The sequence below is a fragment of the Mastigoproctus giganteus genome, chromosome 5 (assembly GCF_048544385.1).
Source record: "Mastigoproctus giganteus isolate SK-2022 chromosome 5, ASM4854438v1, whole genome shotgun sequence".
NCBI lineage: Eukaryota > Metazoa > Arthropoda > Arachnida > Uropygi > Thelyphonidae > Mastigoproctus > Mastigoproctus giganteus.
Genome location: NC_143579.1, coordinates 227,081,535 through 227,106,847, shown reverse-complemented (window position 1 = coordinate 227,106,847; position 25,313 = coordinate 227,081,535). Strand labels below are relative to the sequence as shown.

The window sequence follows — 25,313 nt, the reverse complement described above, 5'->3', positions numbered from 1 at the left end:
TTCTTTTTTTTTTTTTTTGGAAAGTTTTAAGAAAGTGGACGCATATACTGAAAGATTTAGAGTTTTAAATCATAGAGAATAAAGTGAATGCATTAGTGTGTATTTGCAATTGTGAGCTTGTTTGGAAAGGAACCTCCATAGCCATGTGGGCAGGAGCAGCAGTGCGTAGCAAATGCTTCTTGATTAGACCGGGGTTTGAGCCCATGATCCACCAAATACGGAGGATGCGGAAAGGTTAGAGAATGACCACCGCATATCCCCAGAGCAGTATGGCCTTAATTGCTAATGCTCCTAAAAACCAAATAACAACAACAACAACAACTTGTTTGGAATGCAAAGTAATGTTGAAAAAAAAAAAAAAAAAAAACTCGGAGCTTGCATTCTCCATTTTTTAATAGTTCAAAATTAAGTCTACTATATATATATATATATATAGTGGCATAAATCAGAAGAAAGAAAAGCAAGAAATCTAGTCATATTGAGCATTTAAAAAAAAAAAGAATATTTTTGGTATACATATTTCAGTGTTCTTATAATAGCTTAAATTGAAGCTGCTGTTTTCCCTATATTCATACGGAGCTGATCATGCAGGGTTTTTGAAGCTCCACATGACCTTCAGCAATGTCCTGCTCTTTGTGTACTCAGTCCACACACAGCTGATATTCTCAATAACTTTCAGCAAAAGTGTTTACTCTAATTTTATCAAAAGAAAATTTCAGAAATCATTGTTAGTTATTGCACAAAAAAAAAAAAAAAAAAAAAAAAAGAAAAGAAGCAGAACTAATAACTTGATAATTGTATAGATGTGCTGAAAAATATGAATTTAAAATTAGTGTGCACCTCTCACTTCTAGTCACTGCTGTGCATGCTCTTAATGCTTTATGGCAATGCAGCCAATCTGCACATCCTCTCACTTTGCATCACAGAAGAGTCTGGTTATTATCAGATGGTTGGAGCACATATTTTTCAATCAACATTTTGATGGCTCTCAGTTAAAGATAATAATGGAAATAATATATATGTGTACATAAGAAGGAATAAAAAAATGTGTGCAAATTGCTGAGGCTGTTTTATTTTCAAAAGATAATTTAAAACATTTGTTTTTACTATAAGAAAATGAATTTTTAATATTTATCTTAAGAAAAGATTGAAAATAAAAGTTGCATCAAAAAGTGAACAATTTTTAATTATTTCTTGCTGATTTTTAAGGTTATGATTGGGATAACTTCCCATTAGCAAGAGGATGCCACCATATATGGAAAAGAAAATCACTGTTGTGTATGGTTACAGATTGAATAGCAAAATTTATTATTTTATGATTTTTATCAATAGAGAAATTTGTTTTTTTGAGTTATATTTAACAAGAGTAGCAGTAACTACTATAAAACCTGAGACTGTACTTCCTTTCTTTTAACTGTTCTCTATTTTTTCCTCTTCCTTTATGTAACTATGCTTCCCTTTATTTTGCTGCGTGTATTTATTACTTTCATAGGATACATCAGATGTAACAAGTCCACTAGTATCTCGATTACTTTGGGTTTGCCATCAGTTCATATCTCTTTCTGAAGAAGTGAGCAGTAGTCCACTGTTAGCTATAGTGAAGCATTTTGTGGCCAAGCACACAGGTGTAGTAGGACCAACAGACTCACAAGAATGGAGACAGCTTTTACATAAAATCAAGTCTAGCATCCATCCCTCGGCAGAGGATATAATTGAAGGTGATTTTTATTATTGTAAAAATTAGTCATTGCTCTAATTTAGTAACTTAAAAATATTTAAAAAAAAAAACATTAAAAAAGCATTATTAAAATTTTAATAAGTTTCCATTGTCTTCCTTTCAACCCATTTATGATGTCAGTGGAATATTGGTTTATTAATTTTTAATGTTTAGGATTACATTTGAACGAAATTTAGTTTTGAAGTGTATTGATATTATAAGAGATGTGAGATTTGTAGGGCATCATCTGGTTTGAAAACTTCACAATAAGGAAAGGAAATCACACTTCCTTCATGTTTACAAAATGGATATTTATTCCTGAAAGTTATAGTAAATGTGGTTTTCTTTCCTAATTTTGATATGATATTTATTATTGAGCAGTGTTATCATTTTAGCAACTTTGTGTTAACAAGCTTAGAATGAAGCTTGTCATTAATCATAAATTCACTAATGAATTTGTGATTAATTAGAACCAATAAGTTGCGTAATATAACTTTGCATACATATATGTTTCACTTACCATATATGTGCTTGAAGGGCATAAAATGTACATGATTGCTGATTCAGCTGAAATTTTACATTTAAATTACCAAAAGTTTAGAATCTCCAAATCATCACTATTAATTTTTCAAAATTAAGACAAATTGTTGACAGGAGAGTGCTTCTACAGGGATGGGGTAGACTTAAATAGAAAGGGTGCAAGAATATTTTCTGATGCTATCGAGGCAGTTTTAGGTGGGTCGGAAAACTGCTAGCTTTGGGGGGGGGATACACAGATTAAAAGGTTAACAGTGGCCGCAGGCAGAGGCAAAAGTGATTTCTTGCACTGCTTCTATTGGAATGAGGAGCAGCATGGAAAGCAAGGCAATGGAGACTTCCAGGAATCATTGTGGAGCAAATAAATATATGGGCTGTGTTAGGGTAACTAAGAGTAGAAACAAGTGCATGTATACTTGCATGTACACCAATGCTAGGAGTATAGTTAATGAATTTGATGAGCTTGAAGTGCTAGTCAAGACATCAAATGCAAATATTGTTGGGATATCAGAGACATGGTGTCACACAGACATAAGCAGTGCAGAATTGGAATTTGGGGAGTACAATACATACAGAAAGGATAAACAGGACAGGAAAGGAGGAGGGGTTATGCTGTTAGTTAAGAAACACATAAAATGTAAGGAAGTGCATCCAATTGATGCTGGTGGACAATGCAATGTTGAGTCTGTTTGGTGTGACATAAGCACTGGGAAAGGAAAAATGAGAGTAGGTGTGTGTTATAGGCCTAATGAATCTGATGAGTATAATGAGAAATTGTGCAGAGTGGGCCAGTAAATCAGAATGTTTTATAATGGGGGATTTTAACTTTCCAGATATTGACTGGAACTTGTGGGTTGATCACTCACACACTAGCAAGACTTTTGTGGATTTATTGGATGACTGTTTTCTACAGCAACATGTTCGAGAGGCAACCAGAGGGAGTAATACTCTTGATCTGATTATCAGCAGTGATTATTCATGCATTAAGGATTTGCAGATAAAGGAACCACTGGGTGACAGTGATCACAATGTACTGATGTGGGAATTACTTAAAGATGTAACTACCACCAAGGCTAAAGTGAAGGGTTTTTGCTTTCTTAAAGGCGACTGCAGGGTTCTCAGACAGTTTTTAAATTCTGTACAGTGGGATCAACTGATGATGTTACCAATGTTGAATTCTAAATGGGAAGCCTTCAGGGGTTTGGAGGCTACTAGGCTTTTCATTCTAACTAAGAAATACTGTTCAAGGTTCAGGCCTAAATGTGTGTCAGATTAATTAATGAGGCTTGTAGCAGAGAAGAAAAATGTATGGGATGCGTATAAATTATCAGGTAACACAAACCTATGGCAGATATAAGCTTGTCTGTAATCAAGTCACAAAGGAGGTTAGGCAGGCAAAGGCAGATTATGAGAAATCTTTGGCAAAGGATGCAAAGAAAAACAGGAAAGAGTTCTTTACTTATGTAAACTCTAGAAGGAAAGGGATGAATCAAATTGGACCACTTAACATAGATGGGTTGACTATTGATGATCGTGCTCAGATAGCTGATAAACTGAATGAGTATTTTGCCTCTACATTCACACGTGAGGAGTTATTCAATGAGGGGGAGTGCCAGAAGTTTTTCAAACTCTAACAAGGAGCTAAGAGATTTTGTAATAACTGAGAGTAAAGTGGAGGAGAAATTGTTGAAGTTAAACATAAAAAAGGCACTTGGGGGTGGACGGGATCTATCCAGTTATATTAAAGGAGACAGCAAAGGAAGTAAGCAAACCCTTAGCCATAATTATGAGAGCTTCCTTGGACTCGAGGGAGAAGTCCCCATGAACTGGAGGTGTGCAGATCTATCACCAATTCACAAAGTGGGTTCAAAAGTTGACACAAGTAACTATAGACGTGTTAGTTTAACCTGTTCCGGGGGAAATAATGAAATCACTGGTTAAAGAAGCATTGCAGGATCATCTAGACAAGACTGCAGTAATAGTTAAGACACAGCATGGATTTTTTAAATGGAGGTATTGTCTGACCAATTTGATTGGATACTATGATGTGGTCACAAAGGAACTGAATTCCAAAAATAATTTTGATATCATATGCTCGATTTCAGGAAAGCTTTTGATACTATTGCACATGGAAGACTGCTGTACATATTGGAGAGGTATGGCATTAAGGATAAGTTGCTACAGTGGATAAAGGGATGGTTGAGTGGGAGACGACAGAGAGTGGTAATCAATGGACACTACTCTTCATGGACAAATGTTATTAGTGGAGTTCCCCAGGGTTCAGTGTTAGACCCATTGTTGTTTTGTATATTTATCAATGATATTGATGAAGGTATATCAGGTTTAATGTCCAAGTTTGCAGATGATACAAAGGTTGGCAGGGTTGTTAATGACAGTAAAGACAGTATGCTACTCCAACTGGATCTAGATAAGTTGGACAAATGGGCTGAGAAGTGGCAACTGAAGTTTAACATTGACAAATGCAAAGTACTGCATATGGATAGCAATAACCAAAGAGAAATGTACCAACTATATGGTGGTACACTCAGGGAAGTGGAAAGCGAAATAGACCTGGGGGTAATTGTGCAGTCATATATTCGCTGACCAGTGCAGACAGGCTGCCAGGGCAGGTCATGGAGTCTTGTCAATGATATATAGGAATTTTTCTAGCAGGGACAGGGAGGTGATTATCCCGTTATACAAGGCAATGGTCAGGCCACACCTAGAGTACTGTGTACAGGTCTGGAGGCCTCATTTTAGGAAGGATGTAGAATTGCTAGAATGAGTACAAAGAAGGTCAACAAGGTTGGTTGGTGAGGGGGAACAAAAGGGTGCTCTTACCAAGAAAGGCTTAAGCTCTTCAAATTGCAGCGCCTGGAGAGTAGACACCTGCGAGGTGATCTGATTGAGGTGTATAAGGCCTTGAATGGGTTGAGGAAGCTGAATGCTAATGGGATTCTTCCTCTTGCTCAGATTAAGAACCTGAGGGGGCACAGTTTCAAGTTGAGAAAAGACAGTTGTAGAATAGATGTGTGGAAATTTGCCTTTAGCCAGCAAGTAGTTGATTGGTGTAACAGACTTCCATCCTTTGTTGTGGAAGTTGATAGCCTAAATAAATTTAAAGCTGAGCTGGATAGGCATTTGGAACAAATGGAGTGGTGAAATGGGAGGTGTTTTTTTTTTTTTTTTTGGCTGATGCTGCATAAGCTTTCTTTCTTGCATCATATGCCTCTACTAATGCTAATATCCATGAAATACACACGCCAATCCCAAAGCTTTAAAATATTAAAAATATGTGAGAAAATTTTAAAAAGATTTCAGTGCACCTGGCCTGTGAATGTTATCAAAAAAGCATATATTTTTAATATATGCTTTTTTGATAACATTCACATGCCAGATGCACTGAAATCTTTCGAAATAGTGATAATATTTATTATTGACCCTGATATAAAAGTAATAAAAATGCCAACAAATGATTTGATGAAAATTTGGTGTCAGTCCAACTTTTCCTTATTGAATAATGCCTAAACATCCAAAACATGTTTTCATTTACATATAGATATGTGTAAAAAAATTATCAAATTTCTCTTTGTCCAATTTAATGAAATTTTGAATGGCCCAACAAAACTTTGTAAAAAAGGAGTCATATATAAAATTTAATGAAAATCAGCTCTCTGAGATTGGGTTGTTACATGTGAATGGATGGGCGGACATGGTGAAAATAGAGACAAAGGCACTTTATGCATTTACAAACACATTTATGATATACATATGATAAATTTGTAAAAGAGAAAACAAAAAGAAAATTATCAGATCTGGAAAAAATTGTTATGCTTTTTCTAGTGGCCATTGTGCTGTGAAAAATAAAATTAAAGCTGATTTTTTTCTAGAGGGAAGTCTGAAAGAACTTTTTTAAACGGATGTTTATTCATTTAAAATTTTAATTCTAGTGCTTCTATTTTGTTTGAATTCTAGTAATTAGAAAAGTGGAGCAAATGGAGCCAGCTAGATTAGAAGAAGTTTTGAAAGAAGTAGCACGAGACAGAGTTGCTAAAGGAGATACTCAGGAACTTGTAATTGCTATGACAAGATTGCTTGTGGAGACTGTAATGGTTGCAAACAGGTAAGCTGGCTAACAAATTTAATAAACAGTTATTTTGAAAATTTTATTTCTCGTAAGGAATTAGCTTTTTTTTATTTTTCAAAATATTCTTACAGATTATCTTAAAATTATCCAAATTTAAATTATTGTGTGGCAGTGACAAATTGAATGAGCAATCTTGAACAGGAACTGGTTTAACTTTTTAAGATACTTGTTTTTTGCATTTTAAAAATACCTGGAACATATTGCCATGTAATTTGTTCCTGTATACTGTCTTCAACTTGTATTTGGACCTTGCCAGAAATGGAAACTGGTTTTTGGAATCCAAAATTTAATATCTGTATAGGTATGGGCTTTAATGGCCATTGCAGTTTTTTGGATTACACTTCAACAAAATACTGGGATCAACCAATCATCAGTAATAAAAATCCTACGTGAACACAAATATCAATATCACTCAAAAAAATATATATAAAATGGTTGATTCCTTGTGTCATTTAAAATTTGAGCAATGGCTAACTGACACACTATTTTGTCTAGTAAAAGGACCAGTTATACACAGCTATTCTTCCTTGGTAATGCTTCCTTTCCAAACCCTGTTTCATATGGTGGTAGATATTGGCAGGTATGTTTACTCCAGCTACAGAGATAAAAAATGAATTATATCATAATACTATAGAATTGTACTGGCACAGAATAGTCGAAAACAAATCAAAATTCGTATGCTTTTTGGAGAGACTGAACATAAGTGTATGAATTTCGATTTAAATTATATCACACTGTTACGATTTTTATGCATACATTTTGGGTCTATGTTTGAGCTTATGGGAGAACAGTTTCTTGGTTCCTGTTAAAAATATCAAGGCTATCCACTTTTCATTTAGCACATTTATGGTACCATTTGTGATTTTATTATTCATCATTGGTAATGTTCATTGGTTACTATTGAATACACCATGAATTGTCAAAATAATAGAGCTAGCTTATCTGCGAAAAGATCTAAACCTCCCAAGGACTTCCTAATTCATTTCACAAATATACGTGGTCTCAATTCTAATCTCAACGATGTCCATTTCCACTTGCAGTCTTCCAAACCCCATGTACTTTATCTGACTGAATCTCAGTTATCAGTTGATTCAACTACTGCTCATCTCAGATGTCCAAATTATTTGCTGTATAATTCCTTTCGCCTCAAAGGTGGTACTTGTGCATATGTCCGTTCTGATATTCCCTGTCAGAGACTTGGCAATTTGGAATCTCCTCTCTTTGATCTTCTCTGGCCTAAAATCTCTCTACCTCATTGTGTAAAATTCATCTGTTGTCTCTACCGTTCTCCCAACTCCACTAATCACTTGGAGCTCTTTGACTTCCTCTCTTTGCAACTTGACTTTCTCCAGTCCAACTTTCCTAACAGTGAGGTAATTTTCCTTGGTGATTTTAACGTTCACAACTCCAGCTGGCTTCCGTTTTCTAGTCACACCGACCCAGCAGATCGAGATGCTGAGGCTTTTGCAATTACTAATGACCTAGCACAGATTGTTCATTTACCTACAAGAATACCGGACAATCCTAATCATACAGCCAATACGCTTGATCTTTTTCTCACAAACAACCCTTCTAAGTACAAGGTTGAAGTGAGAGGTCCTTTAGGCACTTCAGATCACAACTTGGTGATTGCCTCTTCTCCAGTGGAACCTTTATCTCATGGCTATTCCCAACCTCGTATTGTTTGGCATTACAAGAATGCAAAATGGGATGACCTGCGAGACTTCTTTTCTTCTTTTCCTTGGTCTGATTACTGTTTCAAAACTTCTGATGTCAACGTTTGTTCAGATCGTGTCAGTGAAATTATTCTTGCAGGAATGGAATCCTTTATCCCACACTCCACTTTAAAATCTCGTCCTTTATCTAAACCTTGGTTTTCCAATAAATGTGCTAAGGCTGTCCAAGAGAAGAACGTTGCATATCGTAATTGGCTTGTTTCTAATTCTTCAGTTTCATTTTCTGCCTACACCAAAGCTTGCAACAATTGTAAAGCAGTTATTAATCAGTCCAAACTAGAGTTTGAACAGGCTAAGAGTAGAAAACTTGCTTCTTGCCCTAATGGTAGCCGAGCATTCTGGTCTCTTGCCAAAGCTATTGGCCGCAACTTTTGCCCATCTCTGCTCCCACCTCTGTCCAAACCAGATGGTTCTGTTGTCACTTCAGTCAAGGATAAAGCTGACCTGCTAGCATCCCATTTTTCTTTGAGCTCATGTATTAATGATCTTGGTAAAACACCTCCCACCATTCCTAACACGCTCCATTCAATGCCTCCTGTGGTCTTCCGTCAAAAGGATATCAGAAGGATTTTGATGAATCTTGATGCTAAGAAAGCTCCAGGTCCTGATGGTATTTCTCCACTTGTTCTCAAAACCTGTGCTCCTGAACTTACTCCTATTCTTTGCCGCCTTTTTTCACTTTCTTATTCCAAAGGTGTTTTTCCTTCTGCTTGGAAATTTGCTCATATCCAGCCAGTTCCTAAAAAGGGTGACAAATCCGTCCCATCCAATTATCGTCCCATTGCAATTACTTCTACTCTTTCTAAAGTAATGGAGAAATCAATTAACCGCCAACTCTTAAACTACCTAGAAACCTTCCGTCTGATCAACGATCGCCAGTATGGATTCCGTCAGTGTCGATCCACTAGTGATATTCTGGCTTATGTTACCCATTTATGGACTAATTCAATGGAAAGGTTCGGTGAAACACAAGTAGTTGCTCTTGACATCTCAAAGGCTTTTGATCGTGTTTGGCATAAAGGTCTTCTAAACAAGCTTCCATCTTATGGTTTGCCAACTGTTTTTAGTAATTGGTTATCCAGTTTTCTCTCTGATCGCTCACTGAGGGTGATGGTAGATGGCTCTCTGTCTTCTAACTTCTCCACTAGTGCCGGTGTCCCCCAAGGTTCACTTCTTTCCCCCACTCTTTTCCTCTTATATATCAATGACCTTCTTCCATTGACTGGAAATCCTATCCATAGTTTTGCCGATGATAGCACATTGCATTCAACTTTCCATTTTGAGAAACCTTGTCCAGCTCAATCAGCTTCAAGTTCTCGAAAATCTGCTGCCAATTCCGTAAATGCCGATCTTCAGGTAATTCTCCAGTGGGGCAAAGACAACTTAGTTGATTTCAACCCTTCTAAAACTCAATCTTGTCTTATATCTCGCAAAAAGGATTCTTCTGCTCCTATGCTTATCTTTAGTAACACTCCGATTTCTAGGCAAAATGATATATCTCTTTTGGGGATTACCCTGATTTCTAATCTCTCTTGGCACAAGCACATTACAAATATTGCTTCCTCTGCATCTAAAAAACTTGGTTTTCTCTTTCGCTCTCGGCGTTACTTTTCTCCCAAACAGCTGCTCACTCTGTATAAATCGCAAATCCGCCCTGCCATGGAATATTGTTCCCACATCTGGGGTGGTGCCCCCAAAACCTCTCTCAGGCTTCTTGATTCCATTCAGAAGAGGGCAGTTAGGTTAATTAACGATTCATCTCTAACAGAGTCTCTCCACTCGCTTTCTCATAGACCCACTGTTTCTGCTGCATGCCTCTTCTACAGATACTTCCATGGGCACTGTTCTTCTGAATTGGCTTCTATAATTCCCGCTCTCTCTTTCAAAACAGTCCGAACACGTGCCGCCACCAGCCAACATCCATTTACTGTCCAACTTCAAACCCACAGAACCAACTTTTCATCCTCCTCATTTATTCATTCAACTGCCGTTTTCTGGAACAACCTTCCTTCATACGTATTTCCTGAAAATTACAATCTACAGAAGTTCAAGTCCAATATCAACAAATATCTTCTTTCGTCTTCTCAACCTCCATTCCAAGCACGGTACTAAGTACTATAGGTTATAATACCTCTCGTGTTTGGGGTTCTCATAAAAAAAAAAAAAAAAAAAAATGTTCAAATTTTTTTTTTTTATGTAGCTATTCACCATTCAGATTTTATATAGTATTGATAGATATAATGCAAATTATACAATATGTAGTGCTAACATTTTTTTTTTTTTTTTTTTTTACTTTTAGAAAAAAACCTCTTGAGTCATCTAAATTTTGTTTGCTTGTTGATTGGCTGGAGAAGTGTGAACCAGATCTCATAGCATTGTGTCCTGAATCCCAACGTCAACTTCTTTTTTCCAAGCAAAGATATGGTTCTGGAAGTCAAGAAAATAATATTTTTGTACCTTTTCGACCATACCTTCTTGCTTTACTGACACATCAAGCTGGCTGGGGAACACTGCATTACTGTATTGATTTTTTACTACAAGAGTCCTCAGCAAATAATATGTAAGTGTCATAAATTGAGTCATTTTAAAATAAGATTGCAAAAGTTTTTATTTTATATATTGTACAGTATTAAAAGGTGCTGTTTTCAATTAACTTTTTGAGTAATAAACTTTTTTGTTATTCTGTGTTATCAAATTCCATTTAACTAAACATGATATTATAGCCTTCTTACATGAAAACAAATTAAGCAATAAATTGCATTGAAATGCACATGAGAAAGAAATAGTCCACAATTCACCACTAAAAAGTTGAAGTTTATGCTGAAGTTTTTTGTCATTTTTTATCACTGGTCCTCATATCATTTTAAAAATTATATGAGGACTGGTCATTTCTTATGTGGCTCTTTTTAATGTGACTATTTCTTAATTTCTGTTTTTATTTAAGGAAAGACAAAGGAATGTATTGACTGAAATATCATATCCCCAATTTTAATTACTGTCACAGAATTTATGGTTTTTCTGACTGTAATTTAAAAATAGTCAGTGTGATGAGTTCTTTGTCAGTGATTAAAACAGTATTTTTATTTACTTAGTACAACAGCATTTCATTATAGTTACATTATGAGTTTTAGAGAGGTATATTTTTTGTTTGCTTGTATAACTGCTTTGTATATTTATACATTGATTGGTGCTTTTTTGGATGCCATATAATCTAATAAGTTTTTAGTGTTAATATTGGTTTTTGCCAGTTGTAATACTAAAATTTTGATGATAGCATATTGCATTCCACCTTCAAGTTTGAGAAACCTTGCTCTGCACAAACAGTTTTATGATTGTGAATATCTACCACCAATTCCTTAAATGCTGATCGCAAGGTAATTCTCCAATGGGGCAAAGATAACTTAGTTAATTTCAATCCTTTTAAAACTCAATCACATCTTATACCTCGCTGAAAGGAGTCTACTGCTCCTATGCTTATCTTCAAAGACACTCAGATCTCTAGATCTATTAGCATCACAAATATTGCTTCTTTTTCTCTCTGCATTACTTTTCTTCTAAACAACTTCTCATTGTGCAAATCTCAAGTCTTCCCTACCATAGAATATTATTCCCACATCTGGAATGGTGCACCCAAAGCTTCTCTTGGGCTTCTAGACTCTATTCAAAACTCTCTCTCTTGCTCTCTCTCCCTTACAAACCAGTCTGAACATGTGCCACAACCAGTTAACATCCTTTTACTGTTAACTTCAAACTCACAAAACCAACTTTTCTTCCTCATTTATCCCTTAAACTTCTGTTTTCTCAAACAACCTTCCTTCACATGTATTTTTCAATCACAGTACTTAATTCATTATTAAAACACTTAATAAAACCATGGCTTATTCAGGGTCATCAGGCTTATTCAGGGATATAATCAGTAAAAAAAGAAATCACAATAAGAAATATGGTAACATGCTTTTACTGTGAAAATCTTTATAAAAACATTGAATAATAAATAAAGAATACGTGTTAAATTACTTTTGTCAAATTTACTATACTTCTGTAATTTGAAATGTCAAATTAACACTTATGATGCCATTATTTAAAAGCATCACTGGGGAATAAGAATGCTTATTGTTTATTGTATAAGTGCAATATTACTGATGTATCAAATAAAGGAAAAGGTGACTTTATTAAATGCACTGCAAGAATACAGGATGAGCGGCAAAAATAACAAGCCCAAAATGATAAAATAATATTTTTCTTGAGATCTCAGAAAAAATAAAATTATTCAACACTAATTGTTAAAGATTTTGTAAAAACCCCCCAAATTTGAAAATTTGGTGCATTTGGCACCATGATTTTCTGAAAATTTTCCTGGAGAGGACCCACAGACTCCCACCTTCCTCTCTTTTCTCATCCTTCTGGAAATTTACATTTTTAAAAAAAAAAAAACCCTAGCATTAACAAATTGTTATTTTTTACCTAGCCCCACAGAAAAACACATTGGATTAAGTTTGGAGACTTGGGGAGGGTTAGGCACCAAGTGTAATTTTTTTTTAATACTTCATCATGTTTGTTACTGAGGTGTGCTATTGAGATATTCTCATATTCTTATGAAAGTGAGGAGATGCACAGGCATGTTGGAAGACAAAATCAACACACTCCTCACATCCAGATAAATGTTCCAATTGATCATCTTTTCCATTTAAAAAAAAAAAATCAAGAAAAAAAAGACCATAAATTTTCACATGTGAAATGTCACAAAACAGTATTTTTGGGGAGCCCCATTCACTGGTGACTTAGTGAAGATTTTTAATGCCTGACCTGAATATTATGGTGTTTGAGCACTCAAGCAAAAAGTAGCTTTGTCACTGAAAACAAGCTGTGCTACCACAATATCTCTTCTGCTTTCTGTTAAAAGTCCCAAAAAAGCTCATATGGCTTGCATTTGTTATTCAATTGCACTAACTGCAACTTGTAAGCTTTCAAATGTAAATGCGTCTGGCGATTAAAAAAAGTAAACATAAAATGTTTACATTTTTTAATCACCTATATATGTGGAATATGTTTAATTTCTAATTAACTACATTTTTTACAGTTGTATTCATTATGTACTCGCAGGTATGATGCCACCTCTGTGCTTGATTTTCTCTGGGCTTGCATTCATATACCTAAAATATGGCAAGGTAGAGATAAGAAAACTCCAAAGGTGAGTTTATAATATGTACATTTTAAATATTTGAATAAGAACTTTAAAAATATATATCATACTTTTAGTGACTGAAATTTTTTTTCCCTGATTAGCACACCCATCTGTCCACTACTAAAGTAGACAGATGGGTGGCTAATCTTTAGAGATCTAGTTTTTCTTCCTTATTTTAGTAATTGAAAGGCATGTTAACTGAGAATATATATATATATATATATATATATATTTAAAACGATACTGAATTTATTGGAAGGTTGTTTACTGATTATAGGAAAAAAGAAGTGTACATTACAACACTACATCATACTTCCTGTGTATCTGGACCGCTGAGGAAGTGGATGGTATCATGCATTGCTTTCTATAATCAGCGAATGACTTTTACAGTTCAGCCGCATATTTAATTTAATTTAATTAATTAAATATATTTTCTCTGCTAATTTTTCAGAATACCATCACTCATCCCTGTAATGCATAAAATTAACTAAAAATGAACTCCAGATTACATAATCAGATAAAAATAATCTGAATTTATTTAACTAATGAAAACTAGGCAGAATGAAATGAGTGGTAGGTATACATATAGTGCTTATGCTTAGAACATAAAGAAGGTATTAGAGGAGAAAACAGAGTACTGGTAGGTTTCAGCAGAAAGGTCATCATTAGCATGCACTTTAACTGAAAGAAAGAACTATATTTAAGCTGGCAGTGGTGTTGGGTCATCTGACAGGTAACCCTCAAAAATAATGATCTCATATTAACTGTTAATTAGTAATTAAAAATCTGAAAATTTTTCTACCTTCCTAAATATAGACACAAACTTTTATTTCAGTCATCTCTGAAGTGATTTTTACAGTTTTCACAGAATAATTGAGTGCAAGAACCTATCAGGTGACCCATCACTTTTTGTTTGCTATTAGCATGGCAGGTCACCTGTGTGGTGATCCCCCACAAAGTCTTGATTTAAGTATTTGTTTGTAGTTTCAGGCTGCTTGTTTTTAAAAGATTTATTATTGTTTTCACATAGTAAAGACGACAACATGAATCCTGATATTCTCTAAAGATGGCTTAACAGTTACCTTGAGAGAATATCAGCTTTCATGTTCAAGAAGGAAGCAACTTATGTAATTTAAAACTTCACATGCTGTTTGGCATGTGAAGTTTTAAAATTTGGCATGTGGAAACGTCTTTTTTTAAATAAATGACATGTTTCCACATGCCAAAATTCGAAAAAATTTTGAGAAAATTTGAATTTGAAAAGGAAAGGAGGAATCTTATTCCTCCTTCCCTTTGCTCTTTCCCTCTCCATTTTCGGTAATCAGCAAATGATCTACAGGTTACTCTAACCTACGGATATTCAAGGTGTAGTTCCTTTTCCTTTTTCTTCATTTTCTTCTGTCCGCTTTTTCTTCCCTCACAGTTCCTTTTTTCATTTTCTAACTTTACATGACTTCCCATTCCCCTCACTTTTCCTCCAGTTACTTCACATACACATTCCATTATCCTAAGCTGTATATGTGTATTTATAATCACTGCTCCAGTTGGACTTGTACAGATTATAAAAGGCACCAAATAGATGCCCCTATGTTTTTATAAATTTTATTTTTGTCACTTGATTAAAGGTTTTAATATATTTCCATTTTATGTTTTTATGTTATGTAAAAGATTCATTGTCATTTGGCATCAAACTTGAAACTGATGCTTTATGATTTTCTGACTGCCTCAGTAAGAGTGGTCGAGTCTCTAGATTGCTATTAAAACATATGAATGCTGTTATTCACAAACTCTTGTATGATATTTTCATTTATATGACATTTTGTTAGGCATATATGCAATATGACAAGCTAGTGTCCTTTTGGAAAAGATCAGTTCTATAGAACTGAGTGAGAACCTTAAGTGCTACATTGTATGAAATTTGATGATAGCTGGTGGCATTAAGCATGTTCCTATGAAGAATGAGTGGAATCAAGTCATAAGAGATCTGCTTCCTCCTTTAATGGTTGCAGACACACTATCATCAATCCTTCAGATGACTTATGTTCGTGTGAGTGAGATGGCATGACTGATATTATTTATTACATATTAGTTTTCCCTTTGCCCTCCATCTGCAATGGTCTTTTGACTCACATTTGTTATTGGAATGAGAGTAATGTACACAGCGACCTGTCTGTGATTACTAAAGATATACTGTTTTTTACAAGCAATTCTTATGGAGACAGTATTTTTTGCTGAGTCATTAACCTGTACAATCAATGCAGTTATGCTTTCACATCAGTTCTTCCTGGTCACATCTTGAGAAGTGGCGCCTCCATAGCCAGGTGGACAGGAGCAGCAGTGCGTAGCACACGCTTCTTGATTAGATCGGGGTTCAGTCTGTGATGCTGTATAAGCTTACTTTCTTTCATAATTTTCCTCTACTACTATTTTTAAATTTAAATTCTTTTATGGTAGTGATACAAGTTATAATGGATGAGGATGTCATATACTTTTTTTTTTTTTTTTTTTTTGTTAGGCATACGTGCTTTTAACAATATAATATATATATATGTTGAATGGGAAGCAGCTGGTACCATCTATTTTAGAACTAAGAAGGATGAGTCTGGGATATTTATATTACTAAATTGTGAATCTAAAATCATTGAAGTTAGTTAAAAAAAATTATTATATATTTTTTATTTTAGTGAGTGTACATTCATCTAACTGTGTGGATTCATTTTATAGCATTACAGTGAAGAGGATGTTTTAGCCTTGAAAGAAGGCCAAATCAGGTGTGTGGTTGATTACATCCTAGATGAAGCTGTTGAAAATAAGAATTTGGACCTTAAAGATAAAGTAGAACCTAAGTCTGTCCAGCAAGGAATATTAGATATCGATGATATTCCAATAATAAAATCACGATTACCTTTATTGCTAAGGTGTTGCTGTATAGATAGATCCCTGTTGTCTTCTGCAGTAAACCATTTGCTTGACATTACAGCTAATTCTTCAAGGTGAGATAAATTGCAATTCGAATTTTCATAATAATAATTACCTAACAATATCACTTAAATTAGGATCAATTGTATAATTTTTGTTACATAAGCATTTCTTTTGTAGCTAATTGTATTGATTGTAGTTCAAGTGCTTGTGATCAAGGGATTGGTAAATGATTAACTTTTCTATAAATAAATAGTATCAGTTATACTGCAGAATATTATAGCTGTCTAATTCATATACTTGATGAATCTAACCACAAAGAAAACCATTCATTCATTTGTGAATGAGGGTATGCTTTATTTTTATATTTAACAGTTATTCGTAGTTCCTTTTTACTTGTAGTTATTTTGTTGTTTTGGCACACAAAAATGAATCACCGTCAGTTAAAGAAAATTCAGCATATGTATGACAGTAAATACAAGGATAAAGGCCATAATTTGTAGGTGAATTGTCAGTGACAATTCTCCTGTGACATGTTATGCATACCTTTTCCAGTTGAAACCATAATTTAACTAAAAGTAAAGATTTAAGTAATAAAAATATCAAAATTTACTTTTCCAAATATTTGCTTAAAGAGATAGGGAGGTCATAATCCTGCTGTAACAGATATACTGAAACCAACGTTTCAGGGTTGTCCACTGAATTTCAATTTCCATTTGTTGTTGTGTTTTGTGCTGTAGGCACAGGATAAAAGCTTTTGTGAGACCCCACTTGGAATTCTATGTCTAAATATGGAGACCACACCTAAAAAAAGACATTGAGCTTCTTAAAAGGGTCCACAGACAACAACCCTTTTGATGAGATTGTAAAACTTTAGTTAATTCTGTGCCAAACAGAATTTGTGATTGCCAGTGTTAAAGATGAAAGTTTTGGTCATTTTTAATGTTTTTTGTAAATAGCTCTACAACCTTCACTCATAGTAAAATGCTGTTTCAAACTTTTGCACTTTTTTTTTTGTATGATACATAAATGAGAGCATATATTATCCATAATTAAACTACAACTACAAATAGATGGGTATTTAAGTGTAAAATAATTATTTGATCGATTGATTTGTAATATATTTTTGCACAGTGAAAACTAAAAGATACTGGATGTTATATATTTTTGCTCACTATGCACATGTGTATGCGTGTATATACAACATATTTCATAATGATATGGCACAATTAAGAGGGCTTGTTTCTCAATCGAAAACAAGCAGAAAAAAATTCAGCATCAACGTAGATTCTTGCCCTCTTCATTTCAATAGGCAAAATCAAAAATTGATTGTTTTTATTGATAAATTGATAGAATATCTAATTCTGTTTAATCATGAACTTCATTGGTAAACAGTAGGAATAAAAGTTGAATTCTTTTTGAGCATTGCTGGTTTTCAATACACATTTTCTTCTCATTGGGAGAGAAAATTATGAATTTAGTTGAAGCAGTACTAGAACCAGTATTTGAAGATTTTCCACTGAATTTCAGTTTCCATGTGTTGTTTGTGTACAGTAAATACAAGACACAAGCTGTACAAGAAAATTTACTGCAGTGGCTAAAATTCTACTAATGAGTGCTTTGACAAGATTCAATGGATCCACACCTCATAAGTTAAATTAGGAAGTTAGCATAACTATCGGTGATCCAATTCAGATTGCTGACACACAATAAATATATAGTATCCAGGTGCCTTATTCACTTTGTTGAAGTGAATAAGGCACCTGAGTCTGGCAATATCTATCCAATTATGTTAAAAGAAGCAGTTAAAGAGGTAAGCAAACCTTTAGCCATAATTATGAAAATTATCCTCAGATTCAGGGGAGGTTCTCAGATTAGAAGATGTGCAAATGTGTCACAAAGGGGTGAGGGGGATCTAGGCACAAGTTAAGCTAGCAGTCACAAATGAAAATTAAAGGACTAGTAAATTTCATTATAAAGATAGGTATCGTGTCAGTTCCAGAAGTGTTGCTGAACAAAAGACTGTTAATAGCTGCCTTGACCATTTTGCTAATGGTCAAGGCAGCTATTATTTTGCCAAGCTGATGGAGAATCTTTTACATCCTTACCTGAAATATTTTAGTTCTCTTACCAAGAAAGGCTTGATTTCTGTAAATTTCAGCATCTGAAAAGTAACCACCTGCAAAGTTATCTGATACAAATTTAAGACTAAGTGTATTGAGCAAACTAAATACTGATGGCATCCTTACTCTTTCTTGGATGAGACACATAAGGGTTAAATAAATTTAAATTGAAAAAGAATGGTTGTAGGATGATATGTGAAATTTACTTTCATCCAGAGTGTGATTATTCAAACTTCCATACGGTGTGGTGGAAATGGGCAGGGTGAACAAATTATTAGAGGGGATAGGGAAAATGAGCAGTTTTTTTTGTTGACTGATGCTAAATAAGTTTGCTTCCTTGCATAATTTGCCAATACTAATATTAAAAACAAGAAAAAAAAAAAAATGCTACAGATTAGAAGATAATATGGCATTTGATAGTTTTCTTATAAGGCACCTCCGTAGCCAGGTGGGAAGGAGCAGCAGTGCATAGCACACGCTTCTTGATTAGACCGGGGTTCGAGCCTGTCACCACCAAATACGGAGGATGCGGAAATGTCAGGGAATGACCACCGCATATCCCGGAGCAATATGGCCTTAGTTGCTAATGCTCCTAAAAACTAAATAACAAACAAACAAACAAGTTTTCTTGTAGTGTTGCTAGTCTTCTGAGAATAACAGTATGACTACATTAAGATGCTGAATCAGTTTGAATGAGAGATAAAGAAAGAACATTTTGATAGAATTAGAGAAAGATTTGATTAGGAATTAATGAAGCTTCTGCATAGCACTCCTGGGTGGGGGGGGATATGCCAACCAATCAAGGAGAAAGGGCCTACCAAGTATTCAAGAGGAGTTTTGCCACTGCACATAATGATTTTATCTGAAGCAACTTCTTGTAAGGCACCTCCGTAGCCAGGTGGGAAGGATCAGCAGTGCGTAGCACGCGCTTCTTGATTAGACCGGGGTTCGAGCCTGTCACCACCAAATACTGAGGATGCGGAAAGGTCAGGGAATGACCACCACATATCCCGGAGCAATATGGCCTTAATTGCTAATGCTCCTAAAAACCAAGTAACAACAACGTTTTGGGTGGAGACCAATTTAAATTTTCTGTTATTGTGGTATGAGAGGATTGTACATTCACTGCCAGTTTTTAGGAGACTCTTAACATGAGAAGGTACAGCAGATGACCAGATTTCAGCTGTATATAACACAACAGAAAGAAGATTGGCTTGTATATAGCAGAGGGTGCAATAACCAGATTAGAGACACAAACAAACTCTTATCCCAATACCCACATATTATGCAGAGATAGTTTTAAGGAAGGTGATGTGAGAATGAAAAATAAGTTTAGCATCAAAGAGTACTCTTAGATTTCATAGCACAGAATTGATTTAACAAGCTGAGTTTCAGTGAAAGGGGTAAGATTAAAAGGAGAGAGTTTCTTGGAGAAAGAAATATGTGTACACTTATTGGGATTAGTATGAAGGCCAAAAATGCTAAAATAATTAGTAACCACAGCAGCAGTATTGTTAATATGTGAATTGCTTGGCTGTGCTTCCTCTTGTGAGGCAGAGATGCCCAAATTTTAATATATCATCAGCATAAGCAATGAGAGGCACTTGCATAAGCAGAAGTGGTGGAATTAAGGTAACAAAAGAGAAAGGTAGAAAGAGTGCCATATGCAAAATTCCTAGATTCTTTTTTAATAATAAAAGGAATAATTTTTTTGTGTTCTTTTTCATGCAAGATTCTCTCCTTCTTTTACAGTAAAAGGAAGGGATCCTGTATGAAAAAGAACAAATTGCCTTGTATTTCCATAAACTTTTTTCAGTACGTAAAGGAGCACTGATGGACAAACAGCATCAAATGTAAAGCATAAATCAGGGTAAACTTGGTCAACTTGTCCCTTACAGTTTATAGCATCAAATACAAGAAAGGTAGTTTCTGGAAGGTTAGTGATAGTAGAGATACCCTTTTTTCCATAGTAAATGTGAGAGAAAAAGGGGAGATAGAATTTGTGAGTTAGAAGAGGCAGAATGGATCTTTGAAACAATTTTAGGATTAGGTACTTTAGGAATGGGAAAGATAGAATGATCATGCCAAGACTGAAGGAAAAAAGGGGAAAAAATCTAAACTGTAACATAGCAATTTTTATAACAAATTTGAGGATATTATCAGGCCTAGCAGTATTAGAGAGTAGTGTGTTATTAATGATCCCATTGAGATCACATGCATTAAGGAAAATTTAAATATGACCCCCACAGAAAGAATTAGAGGAGAAAACATAGATTACAATGAAAGGAAGGGTTGTCAAACCTGCCTACATATTCAAGTCATGCAAAAAGATCAGGCAGAGAGGAGCAATCACTTCAAGAGTACAAAATCTTTTTACAGAAGGGGGAGGTGGGACTCCAAGAATTTGGAAATTTTCCTTTTTTTTTTTTAAGAGACAAAAGTTGCACAGGTATGACTATACAGAGGAAACTTTTGGTCAATAGGGACTTTTTGTTTTGCCCAAAAGCATGTCTGCTTATTAAGAAAAGGCAGCACTCATTCCTCATTCTGCTGACATTTGGTAATTTTGTCATCTTAGAGGTAGCAGTACAGTGCAGGCCAACCATTTTAAAAATACAAGGTCAAAAAGGCTTGAAGCTAGCATGTGCCAGGAAAAAATATTAAGCAGTTCTATTGCTGTGGGATTATTCAAGAATTTTGGAGAAAAGTAAAGTTTTTTACAGTGGGAAGATCAGTTATTCTTGACTTCAAGTAAAAGGGAGCTCTGAATTTTTAAGTTAGGTAAGAACAAAGAGATGGGATGGTGGTCAGAGATAAGAGATTTCCAGCTGTAGAATCTTCTCTGGTAGGAAAGTAATAATTTTGTATAAATTAACAACACTAAAATATTGAAGCAAATGTGAATGTAAATCATAATAGGAAGGCAGAGAAAGATTAAAGTAATCAAATATAATAGTGCTAATTTTTAAATTGAGATGATGATGGGATGGGCCTTTTAATAGGGATTTTAAAAAAGTATTTAATGATATGAATTCCAGTACAGTAGAGTCCCGATTAACCGAGACTTGTTTAACTCAGGTTCTGAATTATCTGAAGTGAATTGTCGAAAAGTTGTAATACTTTGTCATCCAAAACAAGAGTACATAGTTCAGTACAAGAGCAGAAACTCACACCAGTTGACTGTTGAACCATGCTGATCTTTTACATTTGTTGATTTCGTGACTTTTTACTCTCTAATTTTAAAGATTTAATAAAAAAGATTTAGAGATTTAATTCAAGATTTAATAAAAAGGATTTAAAAATTTTACTCTCTAATTTTTTTATTTGTCATGTTTCTTCTTTGTTATTAGGGTTAGTGTAAGCACTATAAAACGGAAGCATGTTGTTGTATCTTTAGATATGAAGTTGAATGCAATCAAACGCTTGGATCAAGGAAAACAATAAAAAAAAGTAGCTAGTAACTTAGGTATTGGTGAAGCGACTGGAGGAGACAGAGAGCAGAAATTGAAAAATAGTGTTCACAAAGGGAATCTCTATGCAATAGTGAATATTTGAATAGAAAAACGATGAAGAAAGGAGAATTTGAACAAACATCTGAAGCTCTTTTTTGTGGTTCACACAGATGAGAGACAAAGGAAGCCCGATTTCTGGACTGATTTTACAGGCTAAGGCCTTAGAATTTCATAAACATTTTAATGAAAGGGAAGAACAATTTAATGTAAGTATTGGTTGGTTAGATTATTAGAAGAAAAAGGTTTGGAGTTAAAAATCTGTGCATCACTGGAGAAAAATAATTATCAGCTACTATGGAAGAAATAGCAACATTTACTGCTAAATTAGCAATAATTATTCAAGAAGAAAATTTGAATTTCAATCAAATTTACAGTTGTGACAAAACGGGCCTGAATTATAAAATGCTCCCATCCAAAACACTTGCAGCTAGAAAATAAAAATTAGCCTCTGGTTATAAATGAAGCAAGGAGAGAATGATGGTACTGGCATGTTCAAATTCATCATTGGGGCATAAGCTTAAACTAACTCTCATTGGAAAGTCAAAGAACCCCCAAGCTTTAACAAAAAATGTAAAATATTTGCCTGTTAACTATGCAAATCAAAAAACATGCATGGATGGATTCAAGTTTGTTTAAAACATGGTTTCATGAAGAATTTGGCCTAGCACAAAAAAAATCTTTGAGAAGAAACTTCCCTATGAAGCACTTTTAATTTTAGACAATGCTCCATCCTATTCAGATGAAAGTGAACTAGTTTTTGGTGATATCAGAGCTCTGTTTTTGCCACCTAATGTGACATCCCTTCTTCAACCTCTAGATCAAGGTGTTTTGGAGACTTTGAATCGCAACTATAGGTGACATCTCTTAAAAAATCTGCGTCAAACAGGGACCAGTGTTATTCAAAATCTTAAAAAAATAAAACCATCAAGGATGTTATTTACTGGTTGGCAGAAGCACGGAATGATGTTAAAGCATCTACTCTTATTAAATCCTTGAAAAATATTTTATGCTCCCAAAATGAAACCAACAAGAATGAGATGGCAAATGAAAGAGGAAACCCTTTTAGAACTAACCAATATATATTAAGGTGTAGTGCTAATGACTGTAAGTATGCTTACTGTTTTGGACACTCTTACTGCAGAGGATAGTAAAGAGTGGATGATTCAGTAAAGTAAGTTTTATGATGATGATGAAGAGTGCACAGAAACTAAAAAAAAAAATGACACACACACAGAGAGAAGGTCTAAATGCTATTGAGTCAGCATTATGTTATATTGTACAGCAGGAGGATACCACATCTGATGTTTTGTTACTTAGGTGCCTACAAAATATAGCAGCTAAAAGGTGAGGAGCTTCTATGAAACAGAAACCCATTAAGAAATTTTTTATATGATATTAAGGTGTGGTGCTAATGACTGTAAGTATACATTTTTCTTGTCTATTACTTTTAATTTTTATACATGTACTATATTTTTTAAAATTTTGTAATTTTTGTAATAAAACAGTTGTAAATAAAATTAAAAGTGTTTTATTGTATAATTTAAAAGTAATTATGTTCAATAAGTAGGTCTAACCTGAAAATAGACTGTACATCATTACCTTAATGTATTCAAATCCTGTTTATTTAATAATAATTTACCAAACCTACCGTGTTATCCAAGTTTTTGATTATCCAAGGTTTCCTCGGTCCATATTACCTTGGATAATCGAGACTCTACTGTATTGCAATTTTTTTGAGTAATTTAATTGATATATTCTATCTAAAGCAGGCCATCTAATCTAATAATTGCTGTTTTACTGTTACTGAAACTTATACTGATCTCTTTTGTTTTCAGTAATAAGAGCAATATGGGGAGGCACTTATTATTACATATGTACCTTCAGGTGCCCAGCTTATTGACAGAAGCATGGGAAACTGCTGTCTTCAGTAAGGTGCATGTCACTCAGTCTTCATTCAGTAAAGTAAGTTTTATTTAAAATTCATTTTATTTGCATATTTATTTTTTTATTAATGTAAAATGGAAAGTCCTTGCGTTCAAGTGACGGGCTAATTTATACTTTCATCACATATTTGGATAATGATGATATAAAAGTATTGATTTCGAAATTAGTAGTATTGGCAATTGCTATGAAAAATTAAATGTTTTCAATATATACACATATGAAAATCTTTCTGTGCATGTGTGTGCGTGTATATATATATATATATATATATATATATATATATATATTGCATTAATATATTGTGAGGAAGGTTATAGTATTATAATCATATTACAATATATACCTAGACGGATCTATGGAAAATGCATAGTATATATACAAAAGGAAAATATACATAACTTATCGCTGTATATGACCATTAGAAAGTGATGGCCCTTTATTTTAACTCTAATTTCTAAACTAACATCCCACATTCTCTGTCGGGTCAGCAATGATCAATGTGCATTATGTAGTATTTTAAAATAACTTTCTTAAAATATATTTTAGTTTATATAATTCAAAATTATAATTTAGTTTAGTATTCAAAATTCTATTATATATTATATTATTGGTTATTCAACCTCAAAATTGATTTTGCCATAATGCATATTGATCATTACAGACACAGAGAGCCCCTTATCGTTGTTTTACTTTCAGTTTAGGTGGTTGACCCTAGACAAAGTCACCCGAATTCTGGGTATATAACAATAAGTTATGTATATTTTCCTTTTGTATATATACTGTGCATTTCCATAGATCTGTCTAGGTATATATCGTAATATGATTATCATGCTATAGCCTTCCTCACAATATATTAATACGATATACAATACAGAGACAACCCCCAAGGCAGAATGCGCTGGTCCCGAAGGAACTAGTAGTTGTTGGTGACTCTATTGTCAGGGAAACGGGGAACATGCTTTGTAAAAAAGATAGGTGGAACAGGACCAGGGTATGTCTGCCAGGGGCAAAGGTTGATGACGTTGTAGAGCGAATATCATCTTTTAAGGGCACAAAAGGTGATATAGTTGTACACGTTGGCACTAATAATATTAAGAGTAGGAGACCGGCAGAATTACTTAACAAGTACAGGTCACTGCTGAACAAAAGCCGAGAATTAGGGTTGAATTTGAAAGTGTCTGCAATTCTGCCCAGACACGATAGGAGGGAGTATATGATGAGAGCCTTGTCGATCAATTCGGCCCTGGAAAGATTGTGCAAGGCTCAAGGGGTAGAATTTTTTTCAGCCTGGACTGTACTTGTTAACAGGAGAGATTGCTTCTACAGGGATGGGATACACTTAAATAGAAAGGGTGCAAGAATATTTGCTGATGCTATCGAGGCAGTGTTAGGTGGGTCGGAAAACTGCTAGCTTGGGGGGGAGACAAAGACCAATAGATTGACAGTAGCCACTGGCAGAGGTGAAAGAGATTCTTGCACTGCTTCTATTAGAA

General features: G+C 34.4%; 1 protein-coding gene across 1 annotated transcript in view; it reads left to right on the top strand.

Moving 5' to 3' along the window:
• Positions 1-25,313, top strand: part of IntS1 (integrator complex subunit 1) — a 194,235-nt gene that overhangs the window by 145,908 nt on the left and 23,014 nt on the right. Inside the window, exons 35-40 of the mRNA XM_090373768.1 lie at positions 1,493-1,718; positions 6,230-6,377; positions 10,437-10,697; positions 13,241-13,328; positions 16,047-16,315; positions 23,712-23,838. Of these exons, the coding sequence (XP_090229894.1) occupies positions 1,493-1,718; positions 6,230-6,377; positions 10,437-10,697; positions 13,241-13,328; positions 16,047-16,315; positions 23,712-23,838 (1,119 nt within the window). The remainder of the gene's footprint in view (positions 1-1,492; positions 1,719-6,229; positions 6,378-10,436; positions 10,698-13,240; positions 13,329-16,046; positions 16,316-23,711; positions 23,839-25,313) is intronic.